General features: G+C 46.8%; 7 protein-coding genes across 10 annotated transcripts; 5 read left to right on the top strand and 2 right to left on the bottom strand.

Annotated features, from left to right (window-relative positions):
* Nucleotides 1-234: 234 nt before the first annotated feature.
* On the top strand, nucleotides 235-4367 carry LOC6541429 (NAD-dependent histone deacetylase sirtuin-1). Its single transcript, XM_001969643.3, has 2 exons — nucleotides 235-1917; nucleotides 2127-4367. The coding sequence occupies exons 1-2, from the start codon at nucleotides 717-719 to the stop codon at nucleotides 3410-3412; spliced, it is 2487 nt and encodes an 828-aa protein (XP_001969679.1). The 5' UTR covers nucleotides 235-716; the 3' UTR covers nucleotides 3413-4367.
* Nucleotides 4368-4463: 96 nt separating this feature from the next.
* On the bottom strand, nucleotides 4464-11634 carry LOC6542267 (polycomb protein Sfmbt). Of its 4 annotated transcripts, none has more exons than XM_001969642.3 (8): nucleotides 11393-11634; nucleotides 10447-10731; nucleotides 9202-10081; nucleotides 7422-8720; nucleotides 7086-7335; nucleotides 6513-7024; nucleotides 6083-6435; nucleotides 4464-5574 (listed from the first exon to the last, which is right to left on the bottom strand). In XM_001969642.3, the coding sequence occupies exons 2-8, from the start codon at nucleotides 10591-10593 to the stop codon at nucleotides 5242-5244; spliced, it is 3774 nt and encodes a 1257-aa protein (XP_001969678.1). In that variant the 5' UTR covers nucleotides 10594-10731; nucleotides 11393-11634; the 3' UTR covers nucleotides 4464-5241. The 4 variants fall into 4 exon arrangements, with proteins under 4 accessions (XP_001969678.1, XP_026835218.1, XP_015014430.1 ...); XM_026979417.1 differs by having other exon boundaries at nucleotides 6152-6435; XM_015158944.2 differs by lacking the exon at nucleotides 9202-10081 and having other exon boundaries at nucleotides 6152-6435; nucleotides 11393-11631.
* On the top strand, nucleotides 11285-11757 carry LOC26526261. Its single transcript, XM_026979418.1, has 2 exons — nucleotides 11285-11447; nucleotides 11537-11757. The coding sequence occupies exons 1-2, from the start codon at nucleotides 11316-11318 to the stop codon at nucleotides 11750-11752; spliced, it is 348 nt and encodes a 115-aa protein (XP_026835219.1). The 5' UTR covers nucleotides 11285-11315; the 3' UTR covers nucleotides 11753-11757.
* Nucleotides 11758-11809: 52 nt separating this feature from the next.
* LOC6541649 (sorting nexin-29) lies at nucleotides 11810-13770 on the top strand. The gene has a single exon (XM_001969641.3). The coding sequence runs from the start codon at nucleotides 12029-12031 to the stop codon at nucleotides 13589-13591; it is 1563 nt and encodes a 520-aa protein (XP_001969677.1). The 5' UTR covers nucleotides 11810-12028; the 3' UTR covers nucleotides 13592-13770.
* Nucleotides 13771-13966: 196 nt separating this feature from the next.
* LOC6542137 (UDP-N-acetylglucosamine--dolichyl-phosphate N-acetylglucosaminephosphotransferase) lies at nucleotides 13967-18330 on the top strand. The gene is made up of 5 exons (XM_001969639.3): nucleotides 13967-14385; nucleotides 14444-14585; nucleotides 14648-14861; nucleotides 14951-15185; nucleotides 17736-18330. The coding sequence occupies exons 1-5, from the start codon at nucleotides 14240-14242 to the stop codon at nucleotides 18226-18228; spliced, it is 1230 nt and encodes a 409-aa protein (XP_001969675.1). The 5' UTR covers nucleotides 13967-14239; the 3' UTR covers nucleotides 18229-18330.
* Nucleotides 15193-17419, bottom strand: LOC6543130. Its single transcript, XM_001969640.3, has one exon. The coding sequence runs from the start codon at nucleotides 17238-17240 to the stop codon at nucleotides 15774-15776; it is 1467 nt and encodes a 488-aa protein (XP_001969676.1). The 5' UTR covers nucleotides 17241-17419; the 3' UTR covers nucleotides 15193-15773.
* On the top strand, nucleotides 18279-19660 carry LOC6543092 (radial spoke head 1 homolog). Its single transcript, XM_001969638.3, has 2 exons — nucleotides 18279-18489; nucleotides 18613-19660. Exons 1-2 carry the CDS (start codon nucleotides 18415-18417, stop codon nucleotides 19570-19572), a joined length of 1035 nt encoding a protein of 344 aa, XP_001969674.1. The 5' UTR covers nucleotides 18279-18414; the 3' UTR covers nucleotides 19573-19660.
* The last annotated feature ends 64 nt before the right edge of the window (nucleotides 19661-19724 follow it).

Here is a 19724-nt window from a genome sequence, read left to right as displayed (position 1 = left end):
TAGAGTATATATCATAAGTAAAAATATGGTAACAAAAATATAGAAGCAGAGTTTAAATTTAATTTCATTTACTTTTGACAAATTATTCAAACTGAATGTTACACATTTTAAGGAAATTGATTATATATGTCTTTCAGCTGGCAGTGACTACTGTAGCAGCACGAAATCAACCCTCTTAGATACTGAAAAATACCAGAAAAATACCGAGATGAGTCATGCTGGCGGCACTTTCCATGCGAAAACGCGTTAGCGCTTTCGACACTACGTGTCAGGGTCCCACCCGAATCACGTCCACCAGCGCACATACACACACAGGCGCAGCTACGTGTGCCATCTTGCTTTTTCATCGGAAAATTTTCCAGAAATTACGCCCGAAAATTACGAAAATTCGCGACCAAATGGTTTCGAAATTTTTTTAAAATTTAAGTTTCGTGAAAATACGTGAAATAAAGTCGGGTTGGTTGAAAAAAGCGCCGCCAAAAGATCGCTGGAGAATTTTTTCAATCAAGCCAAATGGGTGAGAAGCTGACGACGTAAAAATTTTTGTGTGTACCAACGAAAGAGCGGAGAAAACGGACGAGGCGAGAGCGCAAAGCGAAAAGACCGAGGAAACACTCGCGCAGGAAGAAGAAGAGCCAGCAGCAGCACCAACTACGAGAGTTTTCTCTCCGTGAGTCTGTGTGTGCGCGTGTGCGCGCTTTTCGGTTGGGGAAAAAATGATGGAAAATTACGAGGAAATTCGCCTGGGCCACATAAGGTCTAAGGATCTGGGCAACCAGGTGCCAGACGCTCCGCAATTCTATCCGCCAGCTAAGTTTGATTTTGGCGCCGAAATTCTGGCCTCAACGTCAACAGAGGCAGATGTGGAAACAACAGCAACAACAACAGAAACAGCAACAAGCGAACTTGCTGGCAAAGCAAATAGTGAAATCAAAACAAAAACATTGGCTGCCAGGGAAGAACAAGAGATTGGCGCCAATTTGGAGCATAAAACCAAAAATCTAACAAAGTCAATGGGCGAAGATGATGATGATGACGAGGATGAGGAAGATGACGACGAGGAGGAGGAGGACGATGAAGAGGAGGTCACCGGAACGAGCAACGAGGACGAAGACTCTAGCTCCGACTGCTCCTCATCGGTGGGGCCCGACTGGAAGCTACGCTGGCTGCAACGAGAATTTTACACAGGCCGTGTGCCGCGCCAGGTTATTGCCAGCATTATGCCGCATTTCGCCTCCGGTCTTGCGGCCGACACCGACGACTCCGTGCTGTGGGACTATTTGGCCCACCTGTTGAACGAGCCCAAGCGGCGCAACAAGCTCGCCTCTGTGAACACCTTCGACGATGTCATCAGTTTGGTCAAGAAATCACAGAAGATCATTGTGCTAACGGGAGCAGGGGTATCTGTCTCCTGCGGCATTCCGGACTTCCGCTCAACCAATGGCATATATGCGCGGTTGGCCCATGATTTTCCCGATCTGCCCGATCCGCAGGCCATGTTTGATATCAACTACTTTAAGAGGGATCCACGCCCGTTCTACAAGTTTGCCCGCGAGATATATCCCGGCGAGTTTCAGCCCTCGCCCTGCCATCGGTTCATCAAGATGCTGGAGACCAAGGGTAAACTGTTGCGCAACTACACCCAGAACATCGACACCCTGGAGCGGGTGGCTGGCATTCAGCGAGTAATCGAGTGTCACGGTTCCTTTTCAACGGCCTCATGCACCAAATGCCGTTTTAAGTGCAACGCTGACGCCCTGCGTGCGGACATATTTGCCCAGCGGATTCCGGTGTGCCCTCAATGCCAGCCAAATAAGGAGCAGAGCGTGGACGCCTCGGTAGCTGTTACCGAGGAGGAGCTGCGTCAGCTGGTCGAGAACGGCATCATGAAGCCAGATATCGTCTTCTTCGGCGAGGGTAGGTGCCATTTAAATACAGATTTATTATATATAATCAATAGGCTTGGTCAAATAAATGCTAGAGCTTTAAATTCGACGATCAAAATGAGTGTTTACTTAAGTGAATATCAAATTTTTTCCAAGATTTTAAGAGATAAACTATTCCAAATACAAAATAACGCTAAATACCATATATCATATTGTGTTTGCTTTTCCTATTGCCAACAGGACTGCCGGACGAATACCACACGGTCATGGCCACTGACAAGGACGTGTGCGATCTGTTGATCGTGATCGGCTCCTCGCTGAAGGTCCGACCTGTGGCCCACATTCCCAGCAGCATACCGGCCACGGTGCCGCAGATCCTTATCAACCGTGAGCAGCTGCATCACCTAAAATTCGACGTGGAGCTGCTGGGCGACTCCGATGTTATTATCAACCAGATTTGCCACAGGTTGTCGGACAACGATGATTGCTGGCAGCAGCTGTGCTGCGATGATTCAGTGCTTACCGAAAGCAAGGAGCTTATGCCTCCAGAGCACTCAAATCACCACCACCATCATCATGTCAGTCACCATCTACATCACCATCGCCACTGCAGTTCAGAGAGCGAGCGGCAATCGCAACTGGACACGGATACGCAGTCTATCAAGTCAAATAGTTCGGCGGACTACATTCTGGGATCAGCTGGCACCTGCTCGGATAGTGGATTTGAGTCATCCACTTTTAGCTGTGGAAAGCGTTCCACTGCCGCCGAAGCGGCAGCCATTGAACGGATTAAAACAGACATACTGGTGGAGCTGAATGAGACCAGCGCCCTAAGTTGCGATCGTCTGGGCATCGGAGCCCCTCAGACACCGGTTGAGAGTTATCGCCATCTGTCCATTGATTCCTCCAAGGATAGCGGCATCGAGCAGTGTGACAACGAAGCCACGCCTAGCTACGTGCGACCCAGCAATCTTGTTCAGGAGACCAAGACAGTGGCGCCCAGCCTGACGCCCATTCCACAACAGAGGGGAAAGCGACAGACAGCAGCCGAGCGCCTGCAGCCTGGAACATTCTATTCCCACACCAACAACTATTCGTATGTGTTTCCAGGAGCCCAGGTTTTCTGGGACAACGATTACAGCGATGATGATGACGAAGAAGAGGAAAGAGTACACAATAGACACAGTGATCTCTTTGGCAATGTGGCGCCCAACTATAAGGATGAAGATGAGGATGCCTGCGATCTGAACGCCGTTCCATTGTCACCATTGCTCCCGCCATCACTGGAGGCTCACATAGTCACCGATATAGTGAATGGATCCAACGAACCGGTGCCCAACAGCAGTCCCGGCCAGAAAAGACCCGCCCGCATTATAGAACAGCAGCCAACGGTCATCCCATCGCCCGCTATTGAGACGGAAATCCCACCCTTGAAGAAGCGGCGACCAAGCGAGGAAAGTGAGCAGCAGACCCAAATGGAAAGATCTGATGAGAGTCCGCCTCCAGGACAGTTAGCAACAGTGTAAACGTAATCTTAGCCCTGCTAGTAGTGTAGTATTTATTTTAAATGAAATTTAAACCAACTTGTAAACACAACACAACAGAAACAATGTCCAGAGAAGCTCCGAAATCGATGCAGAGGGCCATGTTACCAATTTCATTCCCCGGAAATGTAGTGGAATCGGAAATGATACAACGTTTACTTGTTATTTATTTAAAATATGAGAACACTTCTATTCCGGTATCACGAAGTTTTCAAGAAATGAAGCCGGAACTAGGACCACTAGTTTACTCAATTCGAGGCTTTAGAGATCTGACAGTCGTTGCTTTACAACACTCTCCTTATGCCCCTTATGCCCAATCCCGTTTTGATATTTTTAAACTCTTAGTTTATTTATTATCTCTCTTTTCAAAACGAAACGCTGTAAATGTTAGTATTTTATTATATTAAGTTGTTATTGAGGCCTTTTTAGATAAACTAAAAGAGATAAGCGGAAAGTTGAAAATCCTTTAAAAAGCAGGGTTTCTTTGTATTCAAAGAGAAGCAGCGCCTCAACTTTAAATCTAGTTCTAAGCGTAATATATTCAAAACTATGCAACTGCAAACGGAAAAATACGTTAGTTTTAGTTAAAAACTAGACTCAAACACTCTGTATATAAGCACTCGCCCTTAATTTGTATTGTAAATGATTCTTTTTCTACTTTTTTGTGTTATCCCCTTCCTTTCCTATTTCTATCGGTTATGGCAACTATTTTTTAACATTAATACACTCGCACCCACATCAAAATTGATCAGCGCATGGATTTACAGATATAAATACGAGTTTGAAATTTGGTGTGCGTGTTTAAAATGTTTATTCAAAACCTAGCATAAATATATAGCCACCAAACGCAGTGTAAACATAGCAGTAAGAATTTAGTCTATATGTCTTAAAAGTGTATTAATATCCAGAATATAAACCAATCTAAAAACACAAGAAACCAACGCATTTTTATTGTAGAGCAGAGAGCACACTTACTTTACTACCATAATTCGAAGCCACAAAACCCATCCAAGATGAGAAGTAGTCGGCGAAATTTCAATACTTGCAATTTTGAATTCGGTTTTATTAAAGTATTTTGACATTAGCTGGTACCTTAGGAGTATCTAAATACATATTTAATCATTAAGGTTGCCTTCTTCAAAAGTTTGCCTTACACCAATAATGACCTCCTTGCAGAGACGTGGGATACCGGAAAGAAATTAACCGAAAGAGAGAGCGGCTGGTAATCGGGGATCTTACGGACTAGAAGCGACTTGCAATCGCTCAGATTACGACTGAAAGTTGGACATGCTGCCTGGGTTGTTTGCTTACGCTTGGTTCTATATAAAATATGATATTCTTGGGTCCTATATACTCGGCGACAGTTTTTATGTACAATTTACAAACCCATGCTGTGCAATCCCCATATAAAGGTTAATATATGTGTTGCATGCATTGTTATTACTCTTACTTTTATAAAAATATGCGTGATTTAAAAAAATGTCACTGTCCCCAATTCAATGATCTCTATACAATGGTTGATATAGAACTCTGACTGATATAACATGAGCGTACTAAGGTCTACGGTTTACAATGTAATCGCTATAAAATAACGCGCTGTGAGACTTGAGTTAGTTATACAATTGTATCATGGATGGTTGATCCATTCTAGGCAACGTTTGTGTTTCGATTTCCACTGCTAACAAAATACTTCAATATCTATATATATTCGTTATATATATATTCCTATATGCATAAGCACTAGTGTAAAAAAGTGTGTGTTCTATCGGTGATAACTTTCGTTTCGCTTTGAAAAAACTGAAATCCGCGCACTATAAAAACGGAGATTTGTTGGTCTTGTGGGATCTGGCCCTGCCCGGATTAACCTTGCACTTAAGCTGGGCAATAAGGTCGGAGATTTTCAGCGCTGGGCCCACTTTCATGCCCAAAAGTGGCATGATATCGTCCTTGGTCAACTGCAGGAGTCGCTTTCCGTCGACCTTGTTCCGGCTGAAGGTGTCACAGTGGGCTGTGCAATCGTTGACCCGCAAGAACTGGGATACGTCGTACACGTTCCATGTATCCGGGACCAGCTCCAAGTGGGGTTCACTCGAATCGATGTCGGCCAGACGCGGAATGTACTTATTATTCGTCGCACAGGAGTTCTACAGTGGGGTAAAAAAAAGAGCGCAATTAGTGAACGTATAATGTTGTATTCCATTATGGGTTGATGGCGGATCGATTGGATGTCGGTGTGTTGGGGCTGTTGCAAGTACCAAAAATAACAGTGCGTAAACTAAATTATATACAAATTGGCGTTTTATGAACGATTTCGGTTATATACATTTATGCAGTAGTGTTACGGAGCTGTAGCACAGTGGTTTAGGACAATCTAGTTTATATAAAATTACAAAAACGTAAGCTAAGGGCATAATTGGACCATTAATATAGAGTAATTAATACATAAGATAAAGCTTCTATTTTAAACGAAAAGCATTTCAAATAAAAGTGAATTTAATGTTTCTCTATAATAATTTGTTTTTTTTTTTTTAACGAAAACCACTATGCTTTTCGGATCTCCCGATTAGATGCATGAGCTGGACTTCAGGCGGGCAAGCAGGCTGGCTGGCTAGATGGATGACTCTACGCACTATTATTCCGCTAAGTACTCACCGCAATGTAGCTAGTGGCTTTGCGGCCCACAGTTGGTGGCGCAGGAGATTTAGTAGTAGATTTCTTTACCGTTTTGTTACTGCCCGTGGCGAGAGTTACCAGTGAGGCGGAGCCACTTCCGCTGCCTGATCCTGCGATCAGATCACTGGAGGACTGTGTCGTTGACTGCTCGGAGATGTGGCTGGTGCTTCCGTCTCCATCGCCGTCCGCATCGGGATCCTCCTCGTCGCCCTCTTCCTCGGGCTGATTGTTCTCGTAAAAGGCAGCATTGTGGTGCTCCGGCTTCAGCTCCAGCTTGATGCTCAGCTTGGGTAAGTGTGGCGTGGTCTTGAGCGCAATTGTACGGGATTTGACTAGAATGACAATGACAGGTGCATAAGTTATAAGTAATGATATATGCGAATTTCACGGTTTTAGAAATAAAACTCACCCGACTGAGTGCTATTGTCGTTTGGAGTTTTGCCTCCGACTGCTCCCTTTTTGGGCTTTCGTTTTCGCTGTATTTTGGGCTTTGGTGCCGGTTTCGGGGTCTGCTGATGTGCAACCCTCGGTGGGCCTTCTAGCTTGTGGTTCACCAATACACACCATCCAACTGGATATATATCGGCCGATTCGCAATCCAACCACTGGTCGTACTCATCCGTCCACCCGTCAAAATGTACTTTGAGTAATCGACCCACCACTCGCGCCACCGTGGCCACGCAGACGAGACGGGGATCCATGAGATCTGCACACTCCAGACTCATGCCCACTTCGAATCCATGATCAGGAATAATCCGATGAAATAGATGCTGGCCGGCGGCTACGGCTCCCGTGTCCCGCAGATAGCCCTCCCAGGTGAATGTACGAGAGTCGTAGCCGTTCGGTGGGGTAACCGAAATGCTGTTGACGGAACAGAATCCGGCCGGAAAGATACATGGACTCTTTTCATGGTAACAGAACCTAAAAAGACAACAGAGGCTTGTTGATTTTGCTGACTTTAATTGAAGCCTTTAGAGCTCACCAATCCGACCCTGAGGCATCCGGTTGGTAGGAATCAATGCGTATCATCATGTACCCGAACTTGAGAACCGCCATCACTGTAGCCGGGCAAATGGATGATAGATTGAGAGGATCCACCGCTTCCAGCTTCATGCCCTCCACAAAGCTATTGGTTTTGCCGTCACTGTAGTATTCGTCGAATGTGAAGTTCATCTTAAACAGCTCGATTGTGGCGTCGTCCTCATGAACTTCGATCATGGCTTCGCGACCAGCTGAAAGTGGTTGTCGCAGATTAGATACATGGAAAAAGTTTGTGTCCAGAAAATAATGTAAATATTATTTATATTAGCCCACTTACCCAGCATGCGCTCCAAATAATCTTGCGGGGCAGCCAGATTATGGCCAACTGTGGTTGCCCAGCCGACTGGATGGATGATGGGCGAGTCCTCGTGACACCAAAAGCCATCGTCGGAATCGAAGTACCGCAGGAAGAGACGTTTTCCCACGATCTTGGTGACGGTGGCCAGGCGCACCTGCGAAATGCGATCCTTGTCCACGCACTCGAGATTCAGGCCAAGGCGGAATCGCGACTGGAGGCTGTCGTTGATTTTGTTGTAAAAGTTGGAGGGAAGGGTGCGGGCTCCGGATAACCGACCAACCAGGAAGTCCTTCCAGTCCTTGTACTTGTGCTCGATGGTGCGGGGCGGGATTAGTGGCTTGCCCCGAGTGGCGCACCAACCCACCGAATGCACCTCAGCGTTGCAGAGGTTCACCCAGAAGTCGTGCGAGTCCGTATCGAAACCCTCGTAGCTCATTAAGGCCTTATAGCCTTTGATTTCCAGGATGGTGGCCACCCAAAACGAGGTAGGAGTCTGGCCCGGTTGGATCACTTCGATGCTATCGCAATCTGTATTTTCCACTTCAACCTTCATGCCCACACCCAAATTGTCCCATACCTCGCAACCGGGTGCATGAGGAAAACAAGTGACAGGTGCCGCATTAAAGTTCTCCTTGCTAAGGCGGGGCAACCAGTCGTAGGAGTGTGTGGGATCGTACATCCGCCGCCGAATGCTGATTATCTTCTCCATTTGCGGACACGGTACCGGAAGGCGCTCGTACTTTGGAATTTGCGGCAGGTCATCCTGTGGGTAGATGTCCTTAAAGAGTCGCAACGCCTTGGGCGTGGGAGCTGCGCTCAAATAAGAATTGGGTGTGGATGCTCCCTCTTCGGTGCTTCCCGGAGCTGTGGCATCTCCCACTGCTCCGCCGTTCAACGCAGCAATTGTTTCATCTGCTGCCATTTGTACATTAGTGGCAGCTGCATCGCCGCCTAGCGACATGGGTTCGCCGAAGCTATTCAACTGGGTAATCTTCGATTGATCCGTAATGCGAAAACGGTAATTGGCATTCTTAATGTGCGCCGCATGCAGATCCAGCTCAATATCCGACTGCGACTGTTGCTGATCGCCAGGCAAATCGGTTGACTCTGAGCCCGCTCCAGGATCTGGGGAACTAGTGGTTGCCTGGTCTCCCTCCATCTTAGTATTAAGTACCAACGAATAGAGTTCGCCTCGGGCACAGGCCATGCTGCAAAAACGCCGCGATTTTGTGTAGAATGTGTGCTTCACTCCAATGGCTCCGCAACGTTTACAGACAGCTGTGGAAGAAAAGAGAATCGTTAAATACACGGAAATATAAACGCCAATTTGGTATTTCATTTAACTGCTATCCTGCTATACAAACCCAAATTCTTGCAAGACAACCCAAACCAAACATTGAGATAAGTGAAACTAAAACTAGGATTTAAACTAAAAAGCTTGAAAATGAATATCGTGTAGAGAGGGTCGATTGCAGATTTACAGGGACGGTGGTTTTAATTCAAATAACCGAATAATTATTTATTACTCATACACAAATAACTATTTACCTCGTCAAATACATAAACTAGTCTATAGAGCAAGCCTTTTAAAGAAAGGCTTTTGGGATTTTAGATAAGTTAAATGTATATTTAACTGATTAATTTTAATGATATATGACTTCAACTAAGATGTCTACAATTGAATATTATTTTAAGTTATACACTCCGCCCACAATGGTCTAATCAACAATCGACCCACTCTAGTGCACAGCAACCTTACCCATGCCATCTTTCTGTATGGGGATCACCGATGGGTCAATGTTTCCCCTGTAGGCGATGGGTGTCTTCAGCACCAGTCCTGGCCTGTTTACGGGTTCGATCTTACGCGTCTTGCGTTGTGATCGCAATGCGGAGGACGTGGAGGCACTGCAGCTGGCGGTGGTTGCGGTGGAGTTGGCTCCCTTGGCCGTACTGTAGGTGCGCTGTATTTGCTTGCTGGAGCTCGCGCATGGTGCTTCAGAACTGACCATTATGTTGCCAAAGGCATTGCCATTAAGCGTACCCATCGCAGGTGCCAGGGTTGTGCCGAGGAGCTTGTGGTGTAGCAGGCCATCGGGCAGTGGAACCAAAAGATCGTGCTCAACTCCATGGACGCCCAAGCCTCCGGGCATCTGTGTCATGCAGGAAGAGGAGGACTGCGAAATGTCTTTATCGGAGGAGGTCATGAAGTCGGTGCCATCGTACGAATTGTTGTCCTCGTTCATCATCACAAAGTCGTCGATGTTGATAATCTCCTGCTTGGGCTCCAGCTCAGATCCATTATCATCAAAGTTATTGTCCCTCTGACCGTACACTTGGTCGTCATCGTCCACAACCGGCTCGCCCACACCCACGCCCATTAGACCACCGCCATGCGTGGCCAGGCCAACCATACCGTTGTCCACATCGTTATCCATTGCCTCCGCATAGTTTTGGAAGACTGCCGCCGCCGCCGACTGCTGGAGCAGTTGCTGCTGCAGGCCGCCCATGTGGGCAAATCCGTACAGGTTGTTCGAGTTGGTGGCAATCAGGGTGCCCGGCTGTACACCCAGTGCCGCAGCCGCCGCCGCCGCTTGACCAGTGAAATCTCCCCCCATTAGGCTCATCATCGGATTCATGTCCTTTTGTTGAGCAGTGTGGGTTTGGAGATTGGAGGTGGTTCAGGTTGAGGTTCGATCATTGGTTATGTGTGTTTTTGTGTCGAGATTTAAATTGTAACCAATACATAAATCATAGAAAAGAAAGTAGAAGAAATAAGTAAACAAATTCCAATCGGTTTTAACTGAGACAGATAAAAAAGATAGTTTGGAAATTTGGCCAATCCCCAAAGAGTACATATTTAAATCTAAGGAATTTGGGTTTGTTTCCGACTCCGAGGACTATCAAATATAATGGATCGTTTTCGCGATGCTCATTTAGTAGCAATTTATATTTATTAGTCTTCAAATTGAGAGATTGGCTTCTGAATCAAACCGTCTGCACTCACCAATGTTGGCTGTTGGGCGGTGAGGTCCTCAATGACAGATAGTCCAACAGTGGGATGACCCAACAGAGTGGCCGCATCCTCCAGTGTAATGCGCTCCGAATTGTACTGGCTACTCATCCACATCATGCGCAGCTCGGCTGGATTCATTCTGAGCGAATGGTGCTATCGATTCCGGATTTGTCAGTATGGCAAAACCATTTATGGGACAAGTTTCTGGGTTTTGTTCCTGAAATATTGCTTTCTATTGCTGCGGGTCGCGTTCCTTGTTTTTCTATCTCGCATTGGCTGCAAAACAAACGTATTGAAACAGTTTACTAATTTGTAATATTACAACTTTGTGTGGTTTGAAAGACGTGGCCAAGATATTCCCTATTTATTCCTATCTACATTTCAAACCTAATTAATTTTTTTCTTTGGCAGTTGTGAACTAAAATCTAGATATTAGATATTAGAGCGCATTTCAAATCGAAAACTTATTTGAAGCTGTTAGTTTATTTGACTGCAACCCAATGGACGTAAAATGCTCCCGTTTTGTTCAGTTGCGGAAAGCTCCTGGACCCGGCAAACATTCCGGCCATATGGACTGTAAATCCTGACCGATTCCCAGTGTTCCTCGTTGTCCGTTTTGTTTGCTTCCTTCTGTTCTCTTCCTTTTTTTTTTTTTTTGTTACTTTTGCCCTTTTTGCACGCAGATGCTGCGCAGGGAGGGTAGGGCATGGAAATGTGATTAAAGCCTTCCGTAGCGGTCGGAATTTCGGGGCAACCTTTGGCGTCGCCGCCGCTGGAAGTGCCCTTAAATAAAATTCGAACATATAAACGATTGATCCAAACTTTTGGTTACATTTCATGAGTTCACTCTCGAAAAGTCAATGAAGCGTTTGCGCAGACAGCGAACGCGAACACAAAAGAAAATGCACGATGTTGCTGCCCCTGGCTGCAGACTTACACTTTTGGACGTTGAACGCGTTCGGCTTGGGTTTCCCCAGTTGTTAGCACTTGCGGTACAACATTTTTTTTGCCTTTTCAGTCGATTAACAATGATTTTTACAGATTTTTGTGAGCTAACTTCTTTTGCATTTGCGCCGAGCAGGGATGGCAATTAAGTGCCAGGGCTGCACAGTCGCACAACAGCGTTTTGGCATTCTTTTGCCCGCTAAATTGCCAGGGCTGCAAAAATGGATGCGTTCAGCTAGCAGCAACAAAGAGTGATTTTTCGATGAGTGGTTGTCTTATCGATAATTTTACTGTTTATCATAGTAAAATCAAAATTCCTGGTGAAATAAACCCCATTCATGATCTTTTTTAATAACACTGACTATAGTTTCATATTTATTTATAATTTTAAGTCTTCCTAAGTAGTTTCGGTTCAGGATTTATTTCCGAATTGTGCTTATTTTTTTTATCAATTACTTAATGCTAAGTCACATATACATAAAATCACTAATCGGAGTGCTGAACGCCCCCATTCATATACTTTACAACACTGTTCGGCTTGTTTTGTTGTCAAGCAACCAGTGTTGTCACACAGTCGAGTGAGAAAAATGAATAGAAATAAATATTAGTAAAATATTAGCAGCAAAGAATGCCAGAAAATGCATCCAGCTCGATGCCCACAGAGGCAGGCTTCCGGAGCATGCGCAGCCAACTGGCGGGCAGCACCTTTGGCCAACGGCGTGAGGACATCTTTCGTCGTCTCCAGGAAAGTGCGCATCAAGTCTCGCAAAAGTTCGGTGGAAAAGAACTGGCCACGGAGCGGGATGAATCTGTTCAGGAACTTTGCGAATCCCTCGAGGACCTTATGACCTACGGACTGAGGCAATCGGCCGGCACATCCTCCTTCAGTGCCTCCAGTTTCATCCAGAACATGCAGGAGATGGTGTCTGGAAATTCGGGCGGAGGCAGCAACAACAATGACGCCACTTTCTGGGAATTCTGCCAGTCGCATTTGACGCCCCACGAACGGCAGAGGTACATAGATCTCAAGCAGATCTGGACGAATGTGGGCAGAGGACGTGCCTTCATACGCGCCACTCTGAACGAGAAGCGCCTTCATTGCCATGTCCTCACCTGGCTGAGCGACCAAGAGCAACTGCATCGATTTTACACGCCTTGGTCCCTGCTACTCAACGATGAGGCAGCCAAGAAACTGCCAGAGATCACACACTCCCTCAGGGATGTATTGTTCGCCCTCAATGTGGACACCACTGAGCTCAATGCACCGAGGAGAGTGACGTCAAGTGTTCCCGTCAAAGAGGAACCAATTATATTCACCACCAGTCCAGTGCCGGTGGTGGGACGCCAAAAAAGACCTGGTGTTGCCGTGGAACGACCCATTGAGAGCGCCAGCTCCACAGAGGACTTGCTGGGTGCTCTAAAGCCCATCGAGTCGGTGGAGGTACAGCAAATACTCTCTAAGGAATTCATCGAACAGGAGTTAGCAAAGCCACAGGAAGAAGTCAACTTTGGTCCCTTTGACCCCATTGAACCCGAGCTGGAGTTTCTCAAGACGCCCTTGCCCGATATTGGCGCGCATGTTGGAGAGCCAGAGCTTTACGAAGATCGAAGCGACACGTCCTCGCAATGGAGCAAATCGTCCTCCTCTGCAAACTGCATGGCTAACAACCAACAGCAAGCGGCCCTGGAGGAGCAGGTCAACCACCTAAACGAAAGATGTGCTCTGCTGGAAACCCGCGTAGCGGAGCTTAGCCTACAGAACCGCCTGCTCATCCGAAGGCTCACAAAACAGTTTGAGGAGACCGGCATCGACCCCAGCTCATCGCTGTGCTCCAATTTCCTGATAACCATTCCGCACGTAAAGCTGGCAAAGACACGGCGATCTGGTTCCCACTACACCTACGAGGTTCACATCACGATGAGGCAGCGTTTGGAACACTGGACGTTTTTCAGACGCTACAGCGAGTTCAACAAGCTGCACAAGTCACTGCTAAAGACCCATCCGGTGGTCAGTGCGGTGGAGTTTCCGCCAAAGAAGCATTTCGGCAACATGAACTTGGTCTTCGTGGAGGAACGGCGCCAGCAGCTGCAGATCTATCTGCTCAATCTGGTGGAGACCCTGCCGCAGGTGGAGGCCTGCAAGTCAAAGGCGGAGCTGCAAAAGGTCTTCCCCTTCTTCAGGGATAGGTAGCAATCTTAAGTAAATCTAAGCTAACCAAGCTTAACCAAGGAAGCTCGAAAAGAACAAGTATTTCTCAACATATTTTATCTATTGTGTTGTAGATATGTATCTTTACCTATATGTGTAATAATGCAGTTGGTCCAAGTGCTGTAATCATTGATATTAAATAAAGTTAAGTCTTTCATCTAGTTCAGTTGTGTTCTTTCGGTCATTTATTTACGACTCCTATTTTATTGTATTTAATTTTTGAAAGAATAGGCCGTTTTTAACTTTTGATTTAAAAGCGAAATTAAATTTAGATTTTTGTTTAGGATATAAAGTTATTTAGCTTAAATTGTAGTATTTTATTAACTGATATTTTGAATTATTAAACTAGAATCAGCTCTTTGGTATGTCCAAAAGCCCAAAGTACGGGCACACTAGCCGCCGAACAGCTGAGTTTGTTGTTATCAGCAATTTGAGATTCAATTGCGTGTACTTTTGTCGGCGTAATTAATTTCTGCACCATGATCGAGTGATTGGCTGGTCAACCACGGCCTCTCAATATCCCGATTCAATCAGCGCACTCAGTACGCGTGCCTCCGTCCCATTGCTGGGAACAGAGCAGCCCCACCTAATTGAATTAGTGCGGGTGGAGGTGGATTTTCAAGGCCGACCATGTCTGGAGTCGCCATAGCCATTAATGCGGCCATTTCGGCCGCCGCATACTTCATGACTGTGCGGATGATTCCCCGCTTCCGGGAGATGTTCATCAACGCCAATCTCTTTGGCAAGGATCTGTGCAAGAAGGACAAGCCGCAAGTGTAAGTTGGCGTTCTTTGGTGTTATAGGCTTTCTAATTGGAATGGCTCCCAACTCTAGACCTGAATCCTTTGGTGTGCTGATTGGCTGTGTGTTCCTGGTCTCCTTGTTTCTGTTCATACCGATTCCCTTTACCTTCGATGAGGCAGCTGCCACGGACGCGATTACTGGAGGCAAACCCGATACCTTTCCACATGATAAGGTATTTATCTAATTGATATATGTCTTTGTGCGCCACCTTATCGACTGTTATTCCCCGCACAGTTCGTGGAATTGATTGCCGCCCTTCTGTCCATTTGCTGCATGATCTTCCTGGGCTTCGCCGATGACGTGCTCGACCTGCGATGGCGCCACAAGCTACTGTTGCCCACTATCGCCACGTTGCCGCTGCTTATGGTGTACTACGTCAACTATAACTCCACGACGGTCATCATGCCCAACTTTGCACGGGATCTGTTTGGGACCTCCTTGAATATAGGTAGCTACGGTTCCCCAGAAACGAAAGTCTCTCAGTCAACTTACAACTTCGATGAAATGGAACTTGACAAATATTTTGATTTCTTCAAGGTGCCCTATACTATGTCTTTATGGGCATGTTGGCGGTATTCTGCACAAATGCCATCAACATCCTGGCGGGCATCAATGGCCTGGAGGTGGGACAATCCTTGATAATTGCGGCCTCCATTCTGCTGTTCAATGCCATCGAATTATTGCTCGGTCACCAGGTGGATTCGCATATATTCTCCATTTATTTCATGCTGCCTTTCCTGGCCACCACCCTAGCGCTTTGGAAGTTCAACAAGTAAGTATTCCAATTGATTTTTATTTATAAATACTGAATTGATCTGGAAGGCTAACGAATTTTCTTCTAATTATAATTAGGGTTCTTAAGTTATAAACTAATAACACAAATATCGCTTCAAAATTGTAACCAAATGTAAATTCGTTTAAATTTGCTTGCCTTCTGATAATCGGTACCAATATTTAAAGTAAATCTAAAAAGCTTTCTCATACAGATCGTGTGTGTTATATCTTAGAAATAATGCTAAATTCCGTTCAACCCATTTCACAACTTTTTCCAGCAAATTTGAGACTGCTCTCAGTTGGTTGTATCGACTTCCTCTCATAAATTCATTGTTTAGTTCTGGTTTTTCTTATCACAGATGGCGGGTCTGTCTGTCCTGTCTGCTGAGATACTAAATTTGGAATTCACCTGGCCAAAAACACAGAAGGGCATTCGCATGAGTGGATTAGGCAGAGTATGATATGATGATTATGAGATTGTTAGATTTTGATGGGGACTCAAAAGCAGGCACATATAAATATATATTCGTAGGTTTATGCTGGTTCGTTAGGGTGCCATGCCCAAGTCACACTTTGACAGGCGTAGTTAGTCTTCGTCCTGCAGGTCTTCCAGGACATCCACATCGTATAGGTTCACCAGTAGCTGGCCGTACTGGCTGCTGTGTAGCAGAGCCTCCTCCGGAGCGAAATACTTCTCGCTTTGCTCCCGCAACCGATGCAGCTGCGTAGCGCCATCGATGTGAACTCCATTGGCTATCAATTGCTGCATGTAGTTGGCGTCGATGTGGGCATTGCGGGTATCGTTGGGTAGCTTTACTGGTAGTTTTCGGTGGCTGGAGCTCTGCAGCAGGAGCACAATCTGCTCGGGAGGCAGACACAGCTCGCAGTTCCATCCGCCGTAGTGGTTGAGATCACCCAATGTGCTGCTCGCCAGCCGGCGCAGACGGTGGGCGTCCATTTGGGCACTGTGCAGGTGCCCCAAGGAACTTATCACCCCATTTAAGAGGGTCTTTTTCGGATGCTGCCAGTAGAATCCATACACGTTGTACTTCAAACGAAATTTCAGCGGCAGCACATCCTTGGCATAGTACTTGAGAAACTTGAGGGCTGCTGGCGCATAGACGGTTCCACTGTCCCCGTGGAGCAGCAGATCCTGCGCCTGCATTTGGACACCACACTGCTGCCACAGCTGCCTCCTAAAGTGACTGTAGGCTATTGAGCTGCTGCAGTTGCTCTCGGAAGAGCAACGCAGTAGCGTGTAGCTCGTTTGGCTGCCCAGCATGCTCTCCAGACTCCGCTCCTTGCTGCCGTTGCTCACATAGTATATGAGAAAGTAGTCCACAACCTCGATAAGGGCTCGAATTTGCAGCTCCAAGAGCTCCAGACTAAGGTGGTCCCAGGCGCCCAGTTCCAGCATATAGAACAGGCGGTGCAGGGATGTAGAACTGGCCTCGACCAGTTGTAGCGGTGTGCTTCCGCCTCGTTTGCTGGCCCGATTGGAAGTCATCAGGGCTCGCCATATGATCTCCGGCTGGCCGCAGTCTCTGCCGTGCCAGCCACTTTCACATCTGCACTGCGGTGGCGCCATCAGGTAGTCCACATCGTTGAGCCGCTGGCTCTCGTTGATGGTACCTTCGCGATAGCACCAGAGGGTGGGGGTTAGGCCCATCTCCGCGTCCACATAGGCGGGCACGTGGTAGTCGGGCAGGTGGGATTCGTTCAGTCGTTCCGGTTTCATTTGATAAAAGTCCCTGTCGTAGCGGTTGACGTTGTCCTGCTGATGGGGACAGTGGGTTCCGCCCACAAGGGCTATCTTTTCCATAGGGGCTTCGCCGCTGGCCACGAAGTTCACGCGTCCGCCAACTGACTGGTCCACTGCACTCCGCTGCTGTGACTCCTGGCCACGGCTCATCTGCAGCAGCCATATGCAGCCGATGAAGCCCACCTGCAGCACCAGCACCAACCAGAGCACCAGCTTTTTGGTGATGGCCAGCCGTCCCAGGCCGGCTGCTGGTGTCTGGGTGTGGGTGGCCAGGATTGTGCTTCTCACCATGGTCACTGGTTCACTTTCTGCAGGGTTTCCTGCTCATTCCGTTGGGATTTTCCGTACTTTTCACGCTTTTCTTTCTCTGGCAAACACGCCCAAAAAATTTTACGGCACCCCTCACCTCCCCCGCACAGCTGACGCAAATGTCCTCAGTCAGCTGTTCGCCGCTGCAGTTTTAATCTGGCTGTTTCGTTTCAAAGGGTCTTACAACACTGGTTCTTACTGTTATCGAAATATTAAGGATATTATTTGAAACTTATAATCTTATACGTTATAATTGTTTTCCTTCAATTTAAATATAGAAATGGTAATTTTTACAAAAAGTATACCTAAAATAAATTTACAAATATGTAATGGAATTATGATGAAAATGTTCATTTCTGTTTCTTGCATCATTTTGTTATAATTTTCAATTAGAAGTACATATTCTTTTAACTAAAATATTAACTTTGTTTATTAACTGTGGGTTGTAATATGTTTTCTATCTCACCTATTTCCCAGATATCCATCGCAGGTGTTTGTTGGGGACACTTACTGCTACTTTGCCGGCATGACCTTTGCCGTGGTTGGAATCCTGGGCCACTTTAGCAAGACTCTGCTCCTCTTCTTCCTGCCGCAAATCCTGAATTTCCTGTACTCCACGCCGCAGCTGTTCCACTTTGTGCCGTGCCCGCGTCACCGACTGCCCCAGTACGACAGCAAGACGGATCTGCTTCACATCAGTACCACGGAGTTCCGCTTGGACGATCTCAACGCTCCGGGTCGCCTGATGGTCACAGTATTGCGGAATTTGCGACTGATTAGCTGGCATACCAAAGCAGACGGAGTTGTGAGGACCAACAACTTTACGCTCATCAACTTTGTCCTGGTCGTTTTCGGACCTGTCCACGAGCGAGTGGTCACCCAGATGCTGATGGGATTCCAGGTGCTGTGCACACTGATTGCCCTGACCATTCGATATCCCCTGGCCAACTACTTCTATGCGAAAACGTAGCCCTCGATTCTATGATTCTTCGATTCTGATATTTATTGTAGTAAGCCTTTGCTAAGTTAACTATACAAACAGAATACATTTATTTAATGCCTACACAAAATATTTCCCGAAAGTAATTCGTAAGTAAAAATCTGTACGTCACTCGCGAATAAAGAACCGAAAGAAGTGGGTTAAATCAAAATCACCATGGCCATGACCGAAATGTCCGAGGAGGACCTGTCGGCGCCCGAGGAAGAGGAGGATTTGGGACCCAATATAGGCGTAAGTTTCAAACTGGTTCTGCAGAATAGGATGGGACTGGTAGAAGCAGTAGTACAGATCCAACACGAGTTTCTTCTTTTATTGCTGTAACTTTAAGTATGTAGTAATATTCCTTGATCCCAGCTGTACATAGGCGGTCGAAATGCAGCAGGACAGAGACAAGGCAGAGGTTGGGCCATCCTTCCCAATGGAGATCAGTATGATGGGAACTACAGGAAGGGTCGCCGTCACGGCATCGGGCTGTACGTGTTCAAGGATGGATCTCGGTACTACGGACAGTATCGGTGCGGGAAGCGCTGTGGGCGTGGCATCTTTATCTATCCAGACGGATCCGTGTACGAGGGCAACTGGCGAAAGAACTTGAAGCACGGCAAGGGGCGGTACAACTATGTGAATGGGGACAACTATTCGGGGGACTGGTTCAAGGGTCAACGTCATGGGGTGGGAATATATCACATCAACAGCGGAACGGATGGCTGTTGCCTGTCCGTCCGAATAAAGTCCACCTGGAACAGCAACATGCGAACGGGTCCCTTTGAGCTGTATATCGGGAACGAGGACAAGTGCACAATACTCCACGGAATTTGGGATTCCCTATACCCGAGTGGACCGGCCGTGTTTAGCTTTAACAGTCGATACCTCTTGCTGGGCTACTTCCTGCCCGCCAGTTACAATTTGAAGGCGATTAGCAACGAAGACGAAATGGAGGACGCTGAGGAGCGGTTGGAGGACGAAATGGGCGAAGTGGTGCCAATGGAACCAACTCTGTGGTTTGCCCAGGAGATGGCCGTGTATGACTATGCCCTGCTGCCCCAGGAGCCGGTGCCACTGGCCATATCCGATTCAGAGCTGTCCGTCTGCTCGCTCTCCACTGAGCCGAGCATGCGCAGCGAGGAGAAGATCAGTTGGTATGGAGAGGGTGAGGAGGCCGAGGGCGAAGAGGGCGGCGAGATGGAGTGCTTCCCATGCGAGTGCGACATCACCGATCTTAGCGAGGTGGAGACGGAGAGCGAGGTCTGCAAAATTGACGCCAATCCATGCTGTATTGAGATCCTCAAACAGCCAGAGTGTCCAGATCCTTAGGAATGCAGCTTCTATTCCACATGCTATTGTTATTGTTATTTTATGTTTCCTGCAAATGAAAGAATATATCAGTATATCTCAAAAATTATTTTAAGTCGATAGGCGTAGAATGATTTAATCGATTTTATACGCTTTTGTTGAGCTTGGAAGAA

This window comes from Drosophila erecta, unplaced genomic scaffold (genome assembly GCF_003286155.1).
Source record: "Drosophila erecta strain 14021-0224.00,06,07 unplaced genomic scaffold, DereRS2 tig00000055-arrow-pilon, whole genome shotgun sequence".
Taxonomy (NCBI): Eukaryota; Metazoa; Arthropoda; class Insecta; order Diptera; family Drosophilidae; genus Drosophila; species Drosophila erecta.
This window is presented reverse-complemented; position numbering and strand designations above follow the sequence as displayed.

Coding starts and splice junctions, on each gene's coding strand:
- LOC6542137 (XM_001969639.3), top strand. CDS start 14,240: ATGTCTGGAGTCGCCATAGCCATTAATGCGGCCATTTCGGCCGCCGCA. Junction 14,386..14,443: donor AAGAAGGACAAGCCGCAAGT/GTAAGTTGGCGT, acceptor TCCCAACTCTAG/ACCTGAATCCTTTGGTGTGC. Junction 15,186..17,735: donor GCGCTTTGGAAGTTCAACAA/GTAAGTATTCCA, acceptor CCTATTTCCCAG/ATATCCATCGCAGGTGTTTG.
- LOC6543092 (XM_001969638.3), top strand. CDS start 18,415: ATGGCCATGACCGAAATGTCCGAGGAGGACCTGTCGGCGCCCGAGGAA. Junction 18,490..18,612: donor ATTTGGGACCCAATATAGGC/GTAAGTTTCAAA, acceptor CCTTGATCCCAG/CTGTACATAGGCGGTCGAAA.
- LOC26526261 (XM_026979418.1), top strand. CDS start 11,316: ATGAAGCGTTTGCGCAGACAGCGAACGCGAACACAAAAGAAAATGCAC. Junction 11,448..11,536: donor CCCAGTTGTTAGCACTTGCG/GTACAACATTTT, acceptor TGCGCCGAGCAG/GGATGGCAATTAAGTGCCAG.
- LOC6542267 (XM_001969642.3), bottom strand. CDS start 10,593: ATGAATCCAGCCGAGCTGCGCATGATGTGGATGAGTAGCCAGTACAAT. Junction 10,082..10,446: donor CCGCCCAACAGCCAACATTG/GTGAGTGCAGAC, acceptor GCTCAACAAAAG/GACATGAATCCGATGATGAG. Junction 5,575..6,082: donor AAGCCACTAGCTACATTGCG/GTGAGTACTTAG, acceptor ACCCCACTGTAG/AACTCCTGTGCGACGAATAA.
- LOC6541429 (XM_001969643.3), top strand. CDS start 717: ATGATGGAAAATTACGAGGAAATTCGCCTGGGCCACATAAGGTCTAAG. Junction 1,918..2,126: donor TATCGTCTTCTTCGGCGAGG/GTAGGTGCCATT, acceptor TATTGCCAACAG/GACTGCCGGACGAATACCAC.
- LOC6543130 (XM_001969640.3), bottom strand. CDS start 17,240: ATGGTGAGAAGCACAATCCTGGCCACCCACACCCAGACACCAGCAGCC.
- LOC6541649 (XM_001969641.3), top strand. CDS start 12,029: ATGCCAGAAAATGCATCCAGCTCGATGCCCACAGAGGCAGGCTTCCGG.